Source organism: Meleagris gallopavo, chromosome 8 (assembly GCF_000146605.3).
Source record: "Meleagris gallopavo isolate NT-WF06-2002-E0010 breed Aviagen turkey brand Nicholas breeding stock chromosome 8, Turkey_5.1, whole genome shotgun sequence".
NCBI lineage: Eukaryota > Metazoa > Chordata > Aves > Galliformes > Phasianidae > Meleagris > Meleagris gallopavo.
Window position 1 is genome coordinate 10,627,874 of NC_015018.2, and position 19,803 is coordinate 10,647,676.

The following is a 19,803-nucleotide window of genomic DNA, read 5'->3' on the forward strand; positions in this document are numbered from 1 at the left end:
AAATTTTCAAGGCTAGAATTGTCCAGACTCCATTGTGCTTCCCAGCAGCGCATGCTCCATCACATGCAGCGCCATCCCAGCACCCTCTGTGCCCTTCTTGATGCCTTACAGGTGGTCTGAGGAAGATAGGCTCATTGTCATCGATGTCATCGAGCGCAACCTGGAGGGGCTGCATCGTCTCATAGGCTGGCTGGCCCTGGTCAGAGGCCACAATGATCAGCTAGGGAGAAAAATAAAGAGCTGTTCTGGGCAAAGGCAAGCAGAGTGAAGGGACATTGCCAAGGCAGTGGCAGAGGGGTGGCTGGATGGCAGAGGGAATTTAACAGGGAAGAAGGAGATGGCCCACCACCACCATGTCCTCAGGACACAACTTTCTGGTGGCCACCCCTTGTCTATACCACATCCCTCTTGCATCCTCTGATATCATTTGATAACCATCTGATTCCTGCTAAGGTGGTGGTGGGAAATTTTCACTACAGGGGCAGATGTGACCATCCCTGGTCATGGCCTGCACCCTACCAGCCCGTCCTATGGACCAGTCCGCGTGTGTTATCACCTCACTCACATTGTACACCGCTTGCTTCTCCCGGTCCAACCGCATGGCCGTCTGGATCAGCCCACTGACAGCATCGATGCTGAAATACTCCCAGTCCTTGTTCCCCGCCCCGGTTTTCAGGAGGCTGTACAGTACTGCCCCATTGAGGCCCTCATCCTTGTCTGTGGCATAGACCTCGTAGACGTTGGAGCGCAGAGGGATCTCCTGTTAGCACATGGACAGGACCTCAGCCCCCAAACTGCAAGCCAACCCCCTGCTCCATCAGCCCCTCTAAACCCCACCGTACTGGCTCATGCTGTCCAAAACACAGCCTGGGGTTGGCCACACCCATGGCACCGCCTGCAATGCACTGCTCATGTATCCTAGGGGTCACCATCCCAGCTGCTCCTGACTCCAGTGCTGGAGCTGTGCAGCCCACGCTGACAGCTTCAAAGGGGAAATGAGGAATTCTGATTTTTTACGGAATTGCTGCAATTCTGAGTACTGGTTGGAGCCAAACCTGGCTTCTCAGAAAGAAGAAACATCTTAAATGTCAGCCTTTTGGCCCATGTTTATAGCATGTTCAGCATGCAGTGACTGGCTATTTCCCTATTTTGTACACTGCCATGGTTTCTGTTCCCCAAGAGTCCCTCTGGGGACCAATTCTGCTCAGAGGCTGGTCTAATATCCAGAGATGACCTCCTCATCCCAGGAAACCCTTCCAGACTTCACCAAAAGCAAGTGCCAACCCAACTTCTTGCTGTGTGTTAAGCCAAGGTCTTCTATAATCACTGGTGGGCATGGAGAGTGTTTTTGGCCACCAGCAAGACTGTGTGCCATGGTGTGCCACCTCTCTCTGCCTATCTTCCACCCCTCAAGCCCCAGATGTACCTCCTTGATGTGTAGAATGGTGCCGTTGGGTGGGCGGACGAAGACAGGGCGGTTGTCGTTGATGTCAATGACCTCGATGTGAAGCATCGTGGTCCCCCAGAGTGGGGGACGACCTTTGTCTGTGGCCACCACAGTCAGGTTGAATCTCTCATAGGACTGCAAGCGCCGCCGGGATGTGATAAGCCCAGAGTCTTTATTGATTTTGAAGGCCTCTGGGGACAAGCAAAACACACCTCAGGTTCAGGACACTTGACACTAAATAAACAGTGAGTGGTATACTTTAGAAATCTGTCCACTAGATAAAGCACCCCTTGCTAGAGGAAAATCCCTATGACAGGGTGATGGAGCAGAGCTGTCTGTCTGAGCCTAGGGTGCCACCTGGCTGCTGCTGAATTCTCATACCTGCGCAGCAAATCAAAGGTCCCATCCCCAGGCCACCCTGCTGTGTTTCAGTGCTGCTCAGGGATTACTGGATTTCAGGCACCGTCTCTATCCACCTGCAAAACCTTAACCCTTATTGGCCCCTACAGCTCCTCACCATAACCCTGTATGTCCCCCATCCACAGCGAGAAGCCAGCCTCCTGTGGCACCTACCTGCTCCGGGACCCTCAATGCTATAGGTCACCACACCGTTGTCCCCCTCATCCAGGTCTGTTGCGGTCATGGTGATCACTGATGTACCCGCTGGCTCATTCTCGTAGACGCTGGTGCTGAACTGGCTCTTGCTAAACTGCGGTCTGAAGTCATTGATGTCCAGGACGGTGATCAGCACCTTCGACAAAGCCCAGCCCACTGGGTCACATGAGGATGGAGACCCCTGCCATGACTGCTACCGGAGCACAGTGCCCTTCCTGTTATTTGTCTCGCTCTACTGGCCTAATTTCTGTCCCCAGCAATGGAGACAAACACAGCCAGGGCACCCATTCACTCCGTGACCGGATGGAGCACTTGCAGACAATAGCATCCACCTCCCCTGCCCCTCCTGCCCCATCCACTCCCATGGATGCTTGGTGCCCGTAGTGCAAAGTCCCCCTGCACTGTTAATCCCTCAGCCCCATGTCCTGGGATCCTCTGCTCTTCCTTCAGGCTCATTCCTCCCTAGAGCTGGTGGTGACCTACCTGCACAGAGTTCTCCCGACGGTTACTCGAGATGTCCCCAGGGTTGTCCCTGGCCACAGCTGTCAGTGTGTAGTGGTCCTTCTTCTCCCGGTCCAGGGCTGACAGGATATAGATGTCACCCTGCAGCACACAGAGACCTTCAGGAGTGTCTTATCTGGCAGAGATGGTACTCGACAAGGGGCAGACAGTGAGGTGCAGGAGCAAGGTTGACCTTGGGGCCATGGGATGGGATCATCTCAACCTGCCTGCTCTTTTTCCCCTCTGTTCTAGTTTTAAGTGGCTCCTTACCGTGTCGGGATTTATCCCAAACTTGCCCTCTCCATCCTGTAGGCTGTACTGGATGAGAGCAAAGCGCCCAGAATCTGCATCCGTGGCCTTGACCCTCAGGATGACTGTACCCAGTGGCACGTCCTCAAAGACAGCTTTCTGCAAGCAAAAGGAGCAGGGAGGGCTTGTTGCTGCATTGTTTGCCATTTTTGTAAGAAAAGACTGTTAATGACTAACTAATCCACCAAGGCAATACTCAGGTGAATACACCGCTTCCCAGCTCTGCACAGATTTGGACCCAGCTCACCTGGTAGGACGGCTGGCTGAAGATGGGGTTGTTGTCATTGACGTCCACTATCTGGAGGTACACAGGGATCTCGGCGGATCTGCGGGGAGAGCCGTTGTCGGAAGCTCGGACAGTGAAGTTCAGCCACTGCACCTCCTCGTAGTCCACTGTCCTGTTGGCCACGACCTTCCCTAGAGGATGGCAGACCCTGAAATGAGAAACCTGCCCCCAGGTCCCCTCCTGACAGCCTTTTCTGCACACAGAACATGGCTCGGTAGCGATGATGGAATAAAGGAATCTCTTCTGCTATGAGTCAGGAGAGAAATTAATTAAAGAAACCTTTCTATGGGCTAGCTACCATAGTGAGCCAGAAATCAGACAGCACTTCTACAGAGCTCCCTATCTACTTGGTTAGATTTATCCTCAGTTGCCAAATCCTAGCCAAATTTCTCATAGAATTACTACAGCTTGTTTCTTTTAGGGTTGGGCTGTGTCAAGGGGCTTCAGAGACTCCACCTCTTCCCTGCTTTTTTCACAGGGTTGTGGGATGCACACCTTCCCAGACCACCAACCTGCCGACTGATCTTCGAGGCAGGCATAGCCTTCTGGGGACAGGTCCAGCAGCTCATAGGTGATCTGCCCATTGGCCCCTTTGTCTGGGTCCACTGCTGAGATGGAGATGAGTGTGGTGCCTTGTGTGGCTCCCTCCAGGATCCGCTCGGTGAAATAGGTGACCCCGAATGGACGGAAGCGTGGCGTGTTGTCATTGACATCCAAGACGTTAACTGTCAGTTTGGCTGGGGACAAAATGGGGGAAAGAAGAGAGAGAAAAGGAGAAGTGAGAAAGAGAAGGGAAAGAAGGATGGAATGGTCCTAAAGAACATGAAACTCCAGGAAAGCCAACTAAACTGAACTGGATCATCAAGAGAAATGGCTATCTTCAGCTGTGACCCTAGTTGGCTGTGGGACTTACTTCAGCCCTAAGCCCAGCTGTATGGCTGGTCCTGGGACGGTGGCCAAGGGCCATGAGGTCATACTAGTGCCTAGGAAAGGCAACATGTGCCCCTGTGCCACCTAGTTACCCCCATGGCAAGGGATCATGCTTACCATTGGGCACGCTGACTGAGCGGTCAATGACTTCACTGGCATTGTCATGGACGGATATGGTGACCTCGTAGGTGGCCACAAGTTCCCGGTTGAGGGGGGTTTTGATCTTCACAGCTCCTGGAAATCCCAAGAGGTTTGGGTTAGAGGCTGTACCTGTACTTTGTTGAGGACCCTAGGCAGACTGATGGGCACCAGTCAACTGTTGCTTCCTCCTGTGTGTTCACACGTTTACCTCTCCAATGGCTGAGCAGGGAAAGCACTTGATAACTATGTGAGGAGATGACTTCACTCTCTGTATCGTCCATCTCCTGCCTTCCTGACTGCTCCACTCGGCCCAGATAGCTGGGTCTCCCTCTCCTCTACCAAAGATTGTGCAGACAAGAGGGATTTGGGAGCAACTTCTGCTGCATCACTGCATGATTGTCATCCACCTTCATGCAACATCAAGGCACTTTTAATAGTCTTTCCCCATCTCCTTTCCTTCAAGTGATTTTTTCTTTCCCATATCAGCTCCATGCTCCCAAAATGCTCCTCGAGGAAGGCTCCTGGCACTCCTGCCCTTGAGTCTGGCACCACTTACTCCATTCCCTGCATCCCAGCCCATTTCTGTGAGGGTGCCCGCATCCGGTCTGCAAAGGCTGAGCAGCCACCACCTGCCTGCCTGGCCACCTGCAATGATGATGGGTGAGATGGAAGGATGGCATGGAGGGAGAAACAGGTGTGGACACAGAGACAAACCTGGTGAGCCAAGAGCTGGAAAAAGGAAAGAAAAGGGTTAGATAAGCTGGAATAGCAGAGCAGGGAGGCAGGAGTTGAGCATCATCGCCCTACGCCTTGGACACCTACCTCCAGGCAGAGAAGAAGAGAGAAGGGGGATCCATGCTGCCCGCACCACCCTTCCCGCTCTCCTACCTGTCCTAAAATCCACCGTGAATGCTTCCTGCTGGTTGGACACCAATGCATCTGTGTCATCACGAGCCACAATCTCCAGCAGGTAGTACTCCAGGCGTGGATGGAGGTCCCGATCAATGGCGGTCACCTCAGCCACCACGGTTCCAGGGGTGGCCGACTCAGGCACGCTGACCGTCTGGATGGGGTTGATGAATTCGGGCCGGCAGTCATTGACATCATCAATGAGGATGCTGATGGTGGCAGTGCCTGAGAGAGCTGGTGTGCCCTGGTCCACGGCCACCACTGTCAGCCGATAGGCATCCCGCTCCTCCCGGTCAATGCTGAGGTTGGCCACACGGATCACCCCTGTGGTGGCATCAATCAGGAACCTGTCCTGGCCTCCGCCCTCGATCCTGTAATCCAGTTGCTTGTTGAGGCCACTGTCTGCATCTGTGGCTGTCACCTGGAGGACGGAAAAGCCTAGAAAGGGGAAATGCAGCCCGCTAAGGTAAGGGATGGAGGACAGCAGGAATCAGCCTCATTCCCAAGGAAAATGCCACCAAGCACTGTGGGCAGCCCCAGCTCCCAAACTGCCCCTTCAGTCCCAACTCAGTCAAGCTCTATAGTCAGTTGCTGGCTCCGCATAGTCCTTTGGATCACCCTTATGTCCCTGCTGTCCACCCTCACCTGGGGGGCTGTTTTCCCTCAGCCGAGCTGTGATGGACACTGGCTGGAAGACAGGGTGGTTGTCATTGTCATCCAGGACGTTCACTGTGAGGCTAGCGGTGCTGTTCAGCCCCCCACTGTCAAGGGCCACCAGCGTGAAGTCCAGCAGTGGGTCCGGCAAAGCTTCACGGTCTATCACACCACCAGGCTTCACTGAAACAACACCTGGAGGAGCAGAAAAGTCTGGTGACAGAGCCCACTTCTTCCTGGTGGCCCTGGGCTGGGGACAGGGATCTGTCACATCACCTCACCTGTCCTATTGTTGATAATGAAGAGGTCCAGGGATGTTGCCAAGAGCTGGTAGGTCACCATAGCATTACTGCCCTGGTCACCGTCCAAAGCTAGGATGGGTCCATTGAGCATGGTGACTGGAGTCCCTGGATGGGACAACAAAGGTTAGAAAGGGTGGCAGGTCTCACAGAGTCCCCCACCCTCTTCCCACCCTGGTGATGCATGAGAGACAGCAATGAATGAATGGAGGAGGTGACAGAGCGAGGCCTTGCGGGGCGTGAGGGGGTGGCTGCTGCAGCCCTGCAGACCGGCATGTGGGGCCCAGACATGGCAGCGGGATATCCTGCTAAAAGCAAACAGACAGACACATCCATCAGATCAGCTTCTATGTGCTGTGGGATGGGGGCTCCTGGGGGTGTCCAAACCCTTTGCCTGGGAGCAGCTAGCAGCTAGGTGAGAGACATGTCTTGGTGCAGGGAGTGATTTAAAAGGCAGAAAGGAAGAAAAAGATAAAAATAAGAGGAACATTCTTAGCACTTGGTCTGAAAACTGTCCATCTGGACAGGCTGGACTGTTTCATTTCCATCCCACGAAGCAAGACAGCTCCAGGTGCTAGTGATGGAGAGGTGGCACCCTGTCTCCTATAAGACCCATTGGCTGCCCACGGGGCTGAATTTGGACCACGATGTTGCTCTCTGCTGTTGAGCAGTTCCTAAACAGGGCTGATTCACTGCAAACTTGCATCTTGCCTGTGCCAGAAAGGGTTTCCACTTGCTGCATAGACAAAAGCCGTGGTCTCCTGCAGGCTGACCTCCCCTCACACTCAGCATCCCCTTCCCACTGACCTGTGGCCTCACCCTGCGTGGTGGCACCATTGGAGCACAGCCTGTGGTGCCTCCTCCATGGTGGTCAGGAGGAACTTCCCCTTGCCCGGCCCCCCAAGGAGTGAGGACAGACCTACCCGGGGGTGAGTTCTCCATCACCTCGGCCTGGTAGGAGCTCTGGGTGAAGAGAGGGTGGTTGTCGTTTTCATCCGCTATGGAAATGACCAGCAGGTCAAAATCCTAAAGGTTTGTGAAGGAAAATGGGGACAAGAGGGTGATGACCGCACGGTTCTTTCAACAAGATCACTACCCACTTCTCCTACAGAATTGTGTTCCCCAGAACTGGAGCCCTGTGCAACCATGATGCCATGTTCCCCACATTACCCAGGAGAGTCTACAGGGATACCCCTCCCAGAGCCGGGGATTCCTTCTTAGCCCACACCCTCAAAGGGTGGTGTTTGGGACATCCAGACAGATGTCACTGTGGTTGTTCAGCTCCCCAGCCCAAATCTGGCCCTCTATTCGTGATGTCTACTGCTGTTGTGTGGAGTCAACACAAAATGTCAAGATTTGCTCTAAGACCTACTGGCCTCATTCTCTGTTGGTGGGGTAATGCAGCCCCCCCTCCTTGTGACCCCCAGATGCTTTCAAAGGATGAGAACACTGTTGGAAATGCTCCCTGTTTGCTGGTCATGGCAGGAGCCCCTTCTCCCTCGCCCTGCCTCCTGCACTGCTGGAGGCCTGGCAGTGTCTGTAATTACCCGCCTGGCATTGCGGATGTTCTCAGGGTTGTCCTTCACTGTGATGGTCAGCCTGTACTCTGCCACCCGCTCCCTGTCCAAGGGGCGGTTTACGTAGATGATGCCGGTCTACCGAGAAAAAAGGAGGAAATAGGTACAAGGGATATGAGGTGGGCTTCACCTGCTGGAGAAGGCATCCTATGGATGCATAGTCCAGAGCAGGTGCCATGAAGTCCTTGGGGACCCACCAGCCACTAGAGCCCCATATCTCTATACAGCCCCACTTTGGTGTCCAGAGCGCCTGTGACCCATAGATCTTCACCTTCCTTAGCTCTGGGGAGCCCTACACCCTTCCCAGGGTGCAAGACAGCCCATGGGAGCAAAGGAGGGAGCTGTGCCCACCCTACAACCCCTGGTGCCCAACCCCTCAATGGGGCGTACGGTGCTGTTGATGTAGAAGGTGCTCTCTTTGTTGCCAGCAGTTATGTCGAAGGTAAGGAGGGCATTCGGGCCCTGGTCTGCGTCCCGGGCAAGGATGCGTGTGACGAAGCTGGAGACCGGGGCGTGCTCACTGAGGGTGATGTTCATTGGCAGGTTGAGGAGCACGGGATCATTGTCATTGATGTCCAACACACGCACACCCACCAGCATCTGCAGAGGCAGAGAAGAGGTACAGGCTCTAATAGAGCACTTATGTCTATTCCTCCCATCTCCTTCCTGCAGGAAGGAGTTGGGGACACAAGATGGTGGCCTGCTGGTCACTGTGGGTCCCTGTGAACTCACCGTGGAGCTGAGTGGGGGCACACCCCGGTCCCGGGCGGAGATAGTGAGGTTGTAGAAGGGGATGTTCTCACGATCCAGCTCAGCATCCTTCCGCACCCGCAGCTCCCCCTCCACTGGGGAGATCACAAACTCCCCTGCCAGAGATGGCAGGGCCATGGCTTGCACCGTGCCACCCAAGGGGACAGGGAACACGCATCCTGGTTCTGAGGTTGGCTCTGGGCACAGGGAGGGATGTGCTTTGTGGGCTTGGGGACAGCCCCACTGCCAGGGAACAGGGTAGCAGGGTCTACCCCAGGGCCCAACATCCTCACCAGGAGAGGAGGAGCTGGGTAGGGGGACTGAATGACAGTCCTTTCTGAAGATGCCAAAAGCCCTCCAAGCACCTGTTTGTGACTGGGCAGGGGGCCTGCATGGCATGGATGAACCCAAAGCCAAGGAGCCACTTCTCAGTTGTTCTGGAGATGTTTTGCAGCCAGGGTCAGCTGGTAGATGGGACTGGGCTCTGCCTTCCAGAAAGCCTTGGCTGCTATCACCAGCCACTCTGGGGGGTGTGGAGGGGGTGGTGACAGCTGTAGCTACATCCCCTCAGCTGCCACACAGCCGGAGACACTCGCAGCTGCTCTGCCATCTGCTCTGGGGCTGCAGCTTTGCCATGAGTTACAGGGACATTCAGACCTCAATGCATCCTGCAATGCTGCTGTATGCTTACATTTCTCTGTTTTTCTTTCTGTGCTATTTATTTTGTTGCATCTGTCATTCAGCAGATTCCTCCCTCCATCCCCTCTCCCCCAAGCTGGGCTTGCACAAGACCAGGCCCCCATCCTTGGCCACTAACAGGTTAAATTTCCTGTTGCTCAAAACAGGATTTCCTGGTGTCGAAAGGCAGAATTTGCAGAAGCAGCCAGCTGGGAGGATGGCTTTTCTGAAAGGCTTCCGCCTGCACTCCGCAACTCCTCCACCCACCCCCCCTCCCTGCCTGGTGGCAAGACTCTGCTTCAAAAAACCACAAAATAAAGCAAAAAAGGAAGGCGAGCCCATCTTTTCCATAAGCGTGGGCTGAATCCCGTGTTCCCCTGTAGAGCAGGGCAAGAGGGATGGGACCGTACCACTGCCTCTAGCACGAAGTTTAGGAGCTAGCACCCCACGTCCCTACTCACCCAGAGGATCCCCGGCGATGATGCTGTACTCCACCTGTCCACCGGGCCCCGAGTCCCCATCGTGGGCTAGGAAGGTCCAGATGCGGGGGCCAGGCTGTCCCTCTGTCACATCGAAGGGGCCCTCGTAGGGCCGCGGGAAGGTGGGACAGTTGTCATTGATGTCATTGAGATTCACCAGCACCTGCAGGAGAGGGAAGAGCGTGAGAGGGCTGGGAGAGGGGACTGGCCCTATGCCCATTGGTGGATGGGGCTACTGGTGGAAAACTCCACATTCACATCCTGACAATCCCAAATTGGATTGAAAACATGAGCGAAACATGCTTGTCCACAAAAGAAATGAGTTTACAGAGAGTTATTTTCTGCAGCCAGCTGTTCTCTGGTGCTCTGAAAGGCTTGCTCACTACTTTTCCTCCAGGACAATCAAGGGCTTCACCTCTCATGATGAGCAAATGAGAAAAAATTTGCAGATTGCATGCTTATTCAAACACAAAACAACACCAACGCAGTTGGCTTACCATCCCTTTCCATGACACATTTAGCTGGCTGGACATCAGCGATCCTACAGTCTCAAAAAAGCATCAACAGTTTCGGGACACAGTAGAGCGTGGTATGAGCACAGCCATCGTGCTTTCAGGCATTTGGCCTTTTAACTGAGTCACCCTCCACAAAACTTGTTTATATATCCGTATTTCACTATATCACAGAGAGAATTAAGCCCTTCTGGGCACTTGCATGGCAAAGAATGCCTGTCTGAGGAGAGAGTCTCTGGTGGCTGGTGAAAGGCTGAGCGTATGGAGCACTAGAAAAGGCTCCTCTAACTCTTCTAGCTGGCCATATGGGTTTTATGGATGGCTATGAAGAAGATGCTAAACAGGAGATGCTTTTTGATCTCCTGGATTGAGGGTCATAAGGTTTGTCAGATGGACATTTGGTGCTGGCTAAATCTAATCCTTAAAGACTATATCTGAGTGCCTGCTCCGTTTCCTAGCAGCAGAGAAAACAAATACTGGCATGCCTTATCAGGGAGATGGATTTCCCATCACTTGTGATCCTAAATAATCACTAAATCTTCTCCTAAAAGCTCTGCTTTCAAAATGTACTGGCAGAGCTATGTGGGCGGCATGCGGAGGATGTTTCCTCTCCTGTCTAGCCCTGGTTCTTGTTGCTGACAGAACTTCCAGATTCATGTCTCACTGTGGTCAAGGGAAAGCTCTGCCTTTGCCTGCAGCATGCCAAGAGCTGCTGCCTCCCCTGTCCTGTCCAGCAGGCTCCAAAATCACTTTGGACATGGACAACACCATACAAAAGTCAAAATCACATTTTGATTTCATCCACAGAAGTAATCAGTGTGTTCAATTTGTGCAAAACATGTGCTTTGGAACTGCTAGCCCACCCTCCCTTCCCTGAGCAGAGCCTGACTGATCTTGGAGCAGAACGCAAAGTTTGGGACATTGCAAGAAAAAGGGATGAGATGTTCTCAGTAACCTCCCTACATGGAATGAAACAGGAATTTGGAAAGCAGATGAATAATGGTGGCTGAGCCCAACCTTGAGCACTCTGTTTTGCAACCCCATGATGAAACAGCAACTGGGCCAACTGGGAAAAGTGTCTGGTGAGCACTAGGAAGGAGATGTGAAACCACTCGTGAGAGGATATAATGCTACAGTCAGATGGAAAGTACCACGATAATAGCAGGGTGGCAAAGTCTTTGGCTACAGCAAAGGAGAACAAGCCCAAATGCAGCAGACACAGAAATGAAGGAAAAGAGCTGCTTACCTTTGGAAGGCCTCAGGTAGGCAGGGATCTCCAGCAAGAGATGCCCTCACCTCCACTGCCAACCCTTAAATGAGGTCTGGGAAGGGGTGGATCCTGACTCCACCGCTTCTGGTCACTCAGGTGCACTGCTTGATTGGCCCTGCCTTCCCACCAGGTACCATTGTTTCAGGCATTTAGCTGTCAGGATGTGAATGTGGAGTTTTCCAGGCATTTAGCATTTATGCTATGGAGGAGAACTCCTGGACCCCAAAGACACTATAGTGTCGCAATCCTACCGTGGTGGTTGACGTCAGCCGGCGCGAGGCAATGGGGCACTGGTCAGTGGCAGTGACCACCAAGGTATAGCGCCCGTGGCTGATCTCGTAGTCCAGCTCCTTCAGAGTGCGGATCTGTCCCTGCAAGGCAAGGGGACAGCAGCTGGGAGTGAGGGATACAGGAGGACGGTACGGCTGAGCTGTGGACAGCACCCTAACATCCTGACTGACCGTAGTGCTGTTGATGTGGAAAGTGCCCAAGATGTTGCCTTCAGTGATAGCATATGTGACCGTGCCGTTGGGCCCTTCGTCCCGGTCCAGGGCCTGCACGGTGACAAGTGTGGCATTGAGAGTGGCGGGGCCCTCATCCAACGTCACCTCATACAGCTGCTGCTGGAACACTGGAGCATTGTCATTCTCGTCCAGGATGGTGACGAACACCGTGGTGGTGGCCTGTGGTACACGGGGGCAGCATGTTAAGGCCCGTGGTGAGCAAAGCTTGACCTGCTTGGGTCATTGAGCAATGTGTGGTTAGCCCCGCCGAGAGCTGCAAGCAGGATGCATGAAGCATTGCCCTAAACCAAAGTGATGTGGGACTGCAGGAACACCTCCAGCACAAGGCAACATCCAGTAGTGGTTAGGAGTTAGGTACAGAATTAAAGCATGCATATATTAAGTCACAACCTTGTTTCAAACACAACACATCTCATTAACATCTCATTTTTTCTTGCTCTTTCCTATTGCTGCTAACTTCAGGCAGAAGCCTGTGGCAGAGGAAAAGCCAGACACTGAACCCCACTGTGCCTTGCTGCCTGTGAATAGGTCTTAGCACGTTCTCACTGTGACACTGGGGACACCTTGGTCACAATTACTGAGATGGAAAATACCCAGAACTGCTGCTGCTATGGTTTAGTGGAAGAACAAAAATGAGCATCTCAGACAAGCTTGTCCTCTGGTCATGTCACCCATGGACACACAGCTGGGGGTAGGGAGGTGACAAGAGCATGCCACCATGCCTAACGGCTCAGCTGGCGGTAGGACCCCTCCAGCAGTGTCTTGGGACAGATGAAAAATTTTTTTGGAGGGGGATGAGGAGCAAATGAGATGTTTCTGGGCAGCAGGATGGCTGGGGTCTGCCCTACCAATGCCAACTCCTCCACTTGTCCCGTTGGGATGGGACATGGGACATGGATTCCAGTACAGAGGCTTGCACACAAGATCTGCCCATACTGCAGCCAGCCTGGGTGCAGTTCCCTCCGAGGTCACAAGTGTCACAAAAAAACCCTCCAAACATTGTGCCTATACCTTCCCCCAGTGACAATTTCCTCCCTACCAGACAAGGGTTACATTTCTGATAAGAGCTTCATGGAAGTATCTACTGTAAAACCACAACCACATCGCACCCTCCTCACCAAGATGCTTGAAGCAGTGCGGTGCTCAGGATGTGCACAGATGATGCTCTGGAGAGGATGTGCTCTCCCTGAGTTGCCCTTTTTTCCTCCCTCCTGCTCATCCCTTCTGCAGCATCAGCCCGGCCAAGCCGTTGGCTACCTGCCCACCCCTCTCATGGCAGAGAAACTAATTCCAAGCGAGGTGTGCGCTCTGCTGAAGCGAATCGGGCAGGACTGGGCACCGCTCCGTGCCCCATCTGGCCTCCTGGGGGTGCTCGCACTTCTCCTCTCCCAGGCTCGAACGAAATTTCCTGCGTGCACTGCTCAGGCGGGCGCGGCGGGGCTGCGCTGCTCCGCTCCGGTGCTGCGCGGCGATGGAGGACCCCCGAGGAGCGCCGCTGAGGCTGCTGCTGGGGCTGCTCTCCTTCCTCGTCTCCCACGGTAAGCCACGCTCCTTCTCCTCTTCTCCAGTAGCGCGGGCTGCCCTACCGGGGTGAGACTGGGGGGTTCTTAACTTCCTCGGGTTTTTGGGGCAGAGGGGATAAGCGTTGCCTCCAGACGCGGAGTTTCAAGCGACGGGGAAACGGGACCATGGGGCAGTGGCTGTTGTAAACCTTTGCTCGCCAGCTGTTTGTTTTTCATCCTTCTTCCTTCACTGTGTTGGGACACGTGCAGCATGAAGGCAGCCCCCCGCCGGCACCCCGAGCTCAGCCGGGCTGGAAAGCCCGCTGTCGGCAATGCACGGAGGCAGCGTGTTGGAGCTGCTCTCTGTGCAGATGCTCTGCTCTGCTGTAATCGCCGTGCAGCATTTGTGCATGCACGAAAGGGATGTGCCAAGTAGCTCTGTACTGGGCTCGCCTTCTCCCTCTATGTCAGGACAGCACACATTTCTGCTGGCGCATCCCCAGAAAGAACACATCTGGAACTGGGGAAGGAGCTCCGGCAGGGCTGTGCTTGCAGAGGTTTGTCTGCTCTTGGTGCTTCTTTCTGCCCTCTTTATACAACCTTGGATGCTCAGTGTTAGCCCACTGCCAAAAGAATGGAGCTTCTTGCAACAGCACGGCCGCCAAAACTTTCCATAGCCCAGCTAATGCTAGCTGGATTGGATGGAGAAGTGGAACTCTTGGAGACATCCAGCTCCTACATAGTTTTAGAATGGCAGCAGCATGGATGATGCTTCAGATCAGCCCCTCTCCTCCATGGGGAAGGCAGAATCCCAATTTCCAAACTCATAACCCAAGCAGAAACCTGGTGCTGTGGCCCCATCCCTGGGCTCGGGCTGAGCTGCGACCCGCAGCAGCTGGGGGCAGGCAAAGAAACTGGTGGTTTGCCACGTGCCACCACTGCAGTTTTGCTTTGAGTTTTTCTGGGAAAGAAAACAAAAAGGCAAAGCCACACAGGTTTGCATTGGCAGCAGGTCAAAGCAACTCCCTGATGCTGTCCCTGAGATGGACACCACATACCAGGGACTGCCCCCCAGCTCCCATGTACTAGAGCCATTTGGCTCCGTGGGAGATAAGGGCCAATAACACAGCTTTTTTTCCTGCATCCTCTTTCTTTCTTTCTTTCCTTATTCCTCCTTGCTGCAAAGATTTGTGCCAAGGTAGGCGCAGCCCTGTGCTCAGCCATCTGAGAGCTCCAAAGCACAATGACAGCATGGCAACAACAACCTCAGGGCATGGCTGCATGAGGCTGCTTGGTACAAATGCTCTCACTTAACATTTTGCCATGAGTTTGCACTGAGTTTCCATCCCAGTTGCTCCCAGCATCCCTGGACCACTTTTGATGGGCATGGACCTCCAAAGCAACCCAGTGCACAGATACTCCCTTTGCTACCAGGGCATAACACAACCAGGGCGCAGGCTCCCAAACCGAGCCAGTGGGGATGAGAGGGACGGCCCCTCTTTTTTTTGGGAAAACAAAGGCTGTGGCAGACACTTCCTCCAATAGAGCCCCCGCTTCCCTTCTCCGGGCTCCTGGGGCCGTGCTGTGAATGGGGCACTTCCCGTGGTGCAGGTAGCACAGCCTCCTTGGAGGTGCCTTTGTGCCGATGGCAGGGTGTGGGGCTTGCTGTGGGGCCTATGGCTTAAGTGGGGTGGGAGCAGCACATGGAGCATTTTCGCTTTCGCTCTCTCAGCATGGTGATGGTAGAAGCCCTGCATCGTGGAAGGTGCTCAGTTGGGGTGGAGGTGATGGGAGCTCTGTCTCAGCTGGAGGGTGACCTGCGGGACACTCGGCACACCCGCAGCTTCTTGCTGCCTGCTCGATATAGCAAGTGAAAAACCTCAAAGCGAAACGGCGCAGAGTGATGGAACAACAGGATGTTATTGAGATGCAAGAGCACGCTGTCCTAATGCCCTCTTCTCTAAACATCCCTGAGAAGCTCAAAAAAAACCAAGGCGCAACTCTCCAGCCCCTCACATGCCCCTGGCTGAGCAGGGGAGGAATTTCTGTGAGCAGTTTTGGTTTCAGGCTCCTTGCAGCAGTAGCAGCCAGTTCCCCTTCTGCTCTGCAGCACTGAAAAACAAGCAGGGTGGGACCCTCTCCCCACCTCGTCTCAGGGGCATGGCCTCCTCCTGTGTCTTTTCTCTTTTTTTTTTTTTGTTTTTCTTCTCCTTTTTTTTTCTCCTATTTTTTTCTTTTCCCTCTATTAACCAGCTGTCGACACAAGCTATGGGGAAACAGGAGCAGCAGAGTGCGATGCAACCAAACCAAGATACTCGTATTTCCTCATTTGCCAGCCATATCCCCTCCCCCTCTTCCTCTCCAGCTCCCTTTGCACCCTTTGCAGGGCTCCCCTGCCCCTTCGCCCAGACCCCCACCCACAGCCCCACACTGTGCTCCCCACAACCTTCAGGCCACCTGCTGCTGTTAGGAGATGCTCAGTGCTTACTTTCAAGTATGTTTGGACCTACAGAAGAAGGGCAGGTTCTGTTTCCCATCTCCCCCCCTTTTAGGATATTCAGCACCTTCTCAGCCTCAAGTCTCGTACCATAGGAGAGAAAGACTCCTGGCCATCACCATGCCATAGCAGATGCCCACACTCGGGTCCCTGTGGGTGATGCCCCTTGCATCCTCACGGTGTCCTTGTTCTCCTGCTGGCAGGAGGGACAGCAGCGTTCCTGGTGACAGCCCCATACACGCTCTGCATCTGTCCCGAGGGCCAGAACGTCACCCTGAGCTGCCAAGTGAGTGGACCGCTTGCCGACCACCACGACCTGATCTTCAAAACCTGGTACTTCAGCAACAATGGTGACCAGAGCTGCTCTGAGAAGCGACACATTCGCAACCTGACTGAGAAGGAGCTGCACCACGATTCCGGCCGGCACCACGGCACTGCTGCCAACAGCACCGCGAGGTTCTCCCATGGATCACCGGGTGGTCACCGTGGCGTGGAGTTCGTCCCTGACCACCATGGGGCTTTCCACATTGTGGTGATGAACCTGACGCTGCAGGACAGTGGGAATTACTGCTGCTACGCCATGGAGACACGGCGGGAGCACGGGAAGGTCCATACCCTGCGTGTAGCTCACGGCTTCGTGGAGCTCCAGATCCAGAGGGGTGAGCAGGGATGCAGAGGCATGGGATGCCCCAGGTGGGGTGCACTGGGGTATGGGAGCTGGAGAGCAGCAGATGTCAAAGGGTTGAAGGAGGGACAGGGAGCATAGGAACAACCGAATTGGAAAAAAAAGAAAAAAAAAATATCAGTGGGGGCTGGAAAACACAATTAGAAGCGTGTTACATAGTTTCAGTGATCTTCTTTGACCTTTTGCAGGAGAAAAGGAAAACAAATCTTAGTATAAGAGGCTGCGGGGCCAGGCAAAGGAGCCCCTGACACTGTTCTGGCTCTGGTCTGGCTTTTGGGAAGGGCTGGCTCCTGGCGTGGGGCTGGATCCCATGATGCCACTGCTCTGAAGGAGTGGTGATGCAGTGGCACAGCTGCTCAGGGAGGTGGGGGAGTGACTGTCCTGGAGGTGTTGCAGAGCCATGGAGATGTGTCTCTGAGGGATGTGGGTGATGGGCAGGTGGGGATGGGCTGAGCAAGCTGAGAAGGCTTTTCCAACCTGAATGATTCTGTGATTCCATTTATCTGATTTTCTCATTGGGAAAGGGAAGCTGGTAGGTGCTATTTGAACTAGTTCCTGAGGTCTCATGTACTTTGGTCTTCTCCTCCACAGGCAGAGGAGCAATTCAGAACTGCACCTTTCACACTGCTACCAGCAAAGGTAAATGAAGAAAGAGAACACCTCTTCCCTATGCAGTGCATGCTCTCCCAGCTCACATGCTGCCTGAGGGCTGGGTGCTCGCTCCAGGTACACGGCAGCTCAGGTACACCCTCAGAGCTGGTGCAGCCGCGCTGTCACTGTCTGTCCATCTCGCTGGTTGATAAATCCATTTTGTTAAACCTGGTTTGAGATCCAACTCTTACTCTTGTGCTCTGCTATTGCAGATATCACGGCTGCCGCGCTGGCAACGGCCGCCTGCATCGTGGGCATCCTCTGCCTGCCCCTCATCTTGCTCCTGATTTACAAGCAGCGGCAAGCGGTCAGCCACAGACGTACGTACCTCTGGATGCTCCCCATCCAGGGACCAGGGGGATCCATTCTGGGACACCACCGGCCACGTAGTTTTGCTCACTAAGCCATTGGGCAGTGATAGGGCTCCAATAGAAGCCCTTGGGGAAGTGGTTTTTGCAGAAGCGGTGGGAGCGATGCCAGCATGAGGACAGGAACCATGCTTTCGACATCCATCCCCAGCCGTGACAAAATGAGCACAGCCAACCCGCAATATTGCAAAATGCACACCCAGGGAAGGGTGTGCAAGGAGGAGGCAAAGCCCCAGCGCTTAATGCTGGGGGTAGAGGTGTTGCTGGAACACTTGGGCAGGGGGCTGCAACAGGATGGGTGTGATGCTGAGTGCAGGCAGATGACGCTGATGCTGTTTTGCCTTTGGCAGGTGCTCATGAGCTGGTTCGAATGGAGAGGTAAGCATGTGCTTCCCCAAATCCCCAGCACCCCAAAACCACCCTGTCCTGCTCAGCCTCCCATTGGGGTGCAGCTGAGGTCAAATCCACTCTGTCACTTCCCGTGCCCGGAGCCACCAGTGTGAAACAGGACCCTGAAATACAAATGCAGATCACCTGTGGCAGAATGCTGCCAATGCAGTGAAACCTCAGCTTCCTCCCAGATTTACGAAAAGGGCATCTTTCAGAGAAGGGAAGAGATGAGAATGAAACTTTTCAGCAAAAGTAGGCTCGTAGTGGCTCCATCATCCCACACAGCCAGATGCTTCCACACTAACAAGGAACAGCAGCCCCCCAGTCAGAGCATCAGAGCTGGCTGTCAGCCTTAAGGCAGGGCTGGGGGGATTTTAGTCATGCAATGCTCGCACAGGGAGCCATCAGCTGCACCCTGCCAGGCCTTGCAGGAGGGCAATAAAATGAGTGTCTGTATCCTCTGGCCCCTCTCTGCACAGCTGCGCCTCTGTGCTCTGCGCACTCCCCACACAGAGCATCCTCAGTTCAAAGAGATGCACATTGTCATTGCACAAAGCAACGTGCTGGAAGGCTTTGCAATAAGGAGACCCTGTAGCATCCCTCACTCCCTCTCTTCTCCTGCAGCAGTGCCCAGGGCATCGAGAACCCTGTCTTTGAGGCGCTCCCTGCGGGCAGTGCTGAGCAGCGGCCCCGGCCCCAGCTCTCCTACCTGGGCGGGCGGCAGCTCTCTGAGTCCGGCCGGCACCTGCTGTCTGAGCCCAGCACCCCGCTGTCCCCACCAGGCCCTGGGGAGTGCTTCTTCCCCACTCTGGGTGAGTATCTTCACATCTACTTTGTTTGCGGCTGCTGTGGGAACGCATGGATGACTGCCCTGCTGAATGCTTGGTGCATTAACACCTGCTGCCTGCCCCCTTTTCCAGACCCTGTTCCTGATTCACCAAATTCCTTGAAAGCCTGAAGAATCCCATGGCCAACGCAACGGAGGAAGGTACTGTGTCGTGGTTGTGCAGGAAGGGGATGCGGCCAGAGCAGGCAGCAACTCCCACCCAGCCACCCCCAGCAGGAAAATTAAAAATAAATTGAATAAAGACCTCCACACCTTCCTCTCCCCAATGCCCGGACAGCAGCTGCTGGTTTTCCCTCACATTACAAGGAGGAACACACAGAGAGGACAATGGAAAGAGCCTGATCTCGGTTGTCATTATGCACTGGACAATAGAGAAAGGGAGGATGCCAATACAATCAAGCAACAGCAAAGTGCCTTAAAAAAATCAAGTCAAGCCCGTTTCTCCTGTCCCAATGACCTCTCTTGCTTGGGCTTTGGGTTTTACTGCCTATTTTCATGGCAAAGAGCACGGAGAGGAATGATTGTGCACAGCCTGTACGAGGATGTATGCTATTGACATTTCATTGATTGTGGATCTCGCCTTGTGCCTCAATCCCAGAGGATGAAAGGAAGAGCATCTCTGGGCCCCAGGAGCTGCATCTCCGGCTCCTCCTGCCAGCCTTCCCCAGCACTTAACTTATTGTCAGGGGCTCCACCTGTGTGGTGCTCACCCATCCTGCTCACTTGGACGGCATATCCTTTCCAGAAGCATATGGTAAAGTACTCGAAGCACTGCGAGACAAAACAGTGGCACTGGCCAACTTTACACAAAGGGTTTCTTCGCAAAACAGGAAGGGGAGAGGCTCACTCCTGCTGCAGCCCTCCTGCCCCACTGCCTGCTGGCACGGCCTGCAGCCAGAGGGCTGTTTGTGCTGTGATTCTGTACTCAGCTTCAGAGCAGTAGGATTCATCTTTCTGTTTGTGTTAGTATCAGTGCTGATTA

At 54.1% G+C, this 19,803-nt stretch overlaps 2 protein-coding genes across 6 annotated transcripts in view; one reads left to right on the top strand and one right to left on the bottom strand.

Annotated features, from left to right (window-relative positions):
* Positions 1–19,803, bottom strand: part of CDH23 (cadherin related 23) — a 131,356-nt gene that overhangs the window by 6,292 nt on the left and 105,261 nt on the right. For 3 of the 5 annotated variants that reach the window (XM_019617525.1, XM_010714300.2, XM_031554395.1), the window contains exons 38-56: positions 11,819–12,040; positions 11,609–11,728; positions 9,558–9,738; positions 8,401–8,534; positions 8,059–8,268; positions 7,639–7,746; positions 7,015–7,117; positions 6,074–6,199; positions 5,784–5,987; positions 5,118–5,576; positions 4,206–4,322; positions 3,671–3,895; positions 3,120–3,289; positions 2,834–2,971; positions 2,546–2,665; positions 2,021–2,198; positions 1,427–1,638; positions 566–760; positions 110–220 (exon numbers count right to left, since the gene is read on the bottom strand). In XM_019617525.1, coding sequence (XP_019473070.1) covers positions 110–220; positions 566–760; positions 1,427–1,638; positions 2,021–2,198; positions 2,546–2,665; positions 2,834–2,971; positions 3,120–3,289; positions 3,671–3,895; positions 4,206–4,322; positions 5,118–5,576; positions 5,784–5,987; positions 6,074–6,199; positions 7,015–7,117; positions 7,639–7,746; positions 8,059–8,268; positions 8,401–8,534; positions 9,558–9,738; positions 11,609–11,728; positions 11,819–12,040 — 3,333 coding nt within the window. Of the gene's footprint in view, positions 1–109; positions 221–565; positions 761–1,426; positions 1,639–2,020; positions 2,199–2,545; positions 2,666–2,833; positions 2,972–3,119; positions 3,290–3,670; positions 3,896–4,205; positions 4,323–4,437; positions 4,660–5,117; positions 5,577–5,783; positions 5,988–6,073; positions 6,200–7,014; positions 7,118–7,638; positions 7,747–8,058; positions 8,269–8,400; positions 8,535–9,557; positions 9,739–11,608; positions 11,729–11,818; positions 12,041–19,803 lie in introns of those variants that run through there. The other 2 variants (XM_031554396.1, XM_019617533.2) reach the window with 2 other exon arrangements.
* VSIR (V-set immunoregulatory receptor) lies at positions 13,152–19,803 on the top strand. The gene is made up of 7 exons (XM_010714301.3): positions 13,152–13,419; positions 16,084–16,539; positions 17,157–17,204; positions 17,429–17,536; positions 17,935–17,962; positions 18,599–18,786; positions 18,895–19,803. Exons 1-7 carry the CDS (start codon positions 13,353–13,355, stop codon positions 18,930–18,932), a joined length of 933 nt encoding a protein of 310 aa, XP_010712603.1. The 5' UTR covers positions 13,152–13,352; the 3' UTR covers positions 18,933–19,803.

Excerpts from the sequence above, each read along its gene's own strand:
- VSIR (XM_010714301.3), top strand. The coding sequence starts at position 13,353 with ATGGAGGACCCCCGAGGAGCGCCGCTGAGGCTGCTGCTGGGGCTGCTC. Across the intron at positions 17,963-18,598 it reads GAGCTGGTTCGAATGGAGAG|CAGTGCCCAGGGCATCGAGA; the intron begins GTAAGCATGTGC and ends CTTCTCCTGCAG. Across the intron at positions 18,787-18,894 it reads GTGCTTCTTCCCCACTCTGG|ACCCTGTTCCTGATTCACCA; the intron begins GTGAGTATCTTC and ends CCCCTTTTCCAG.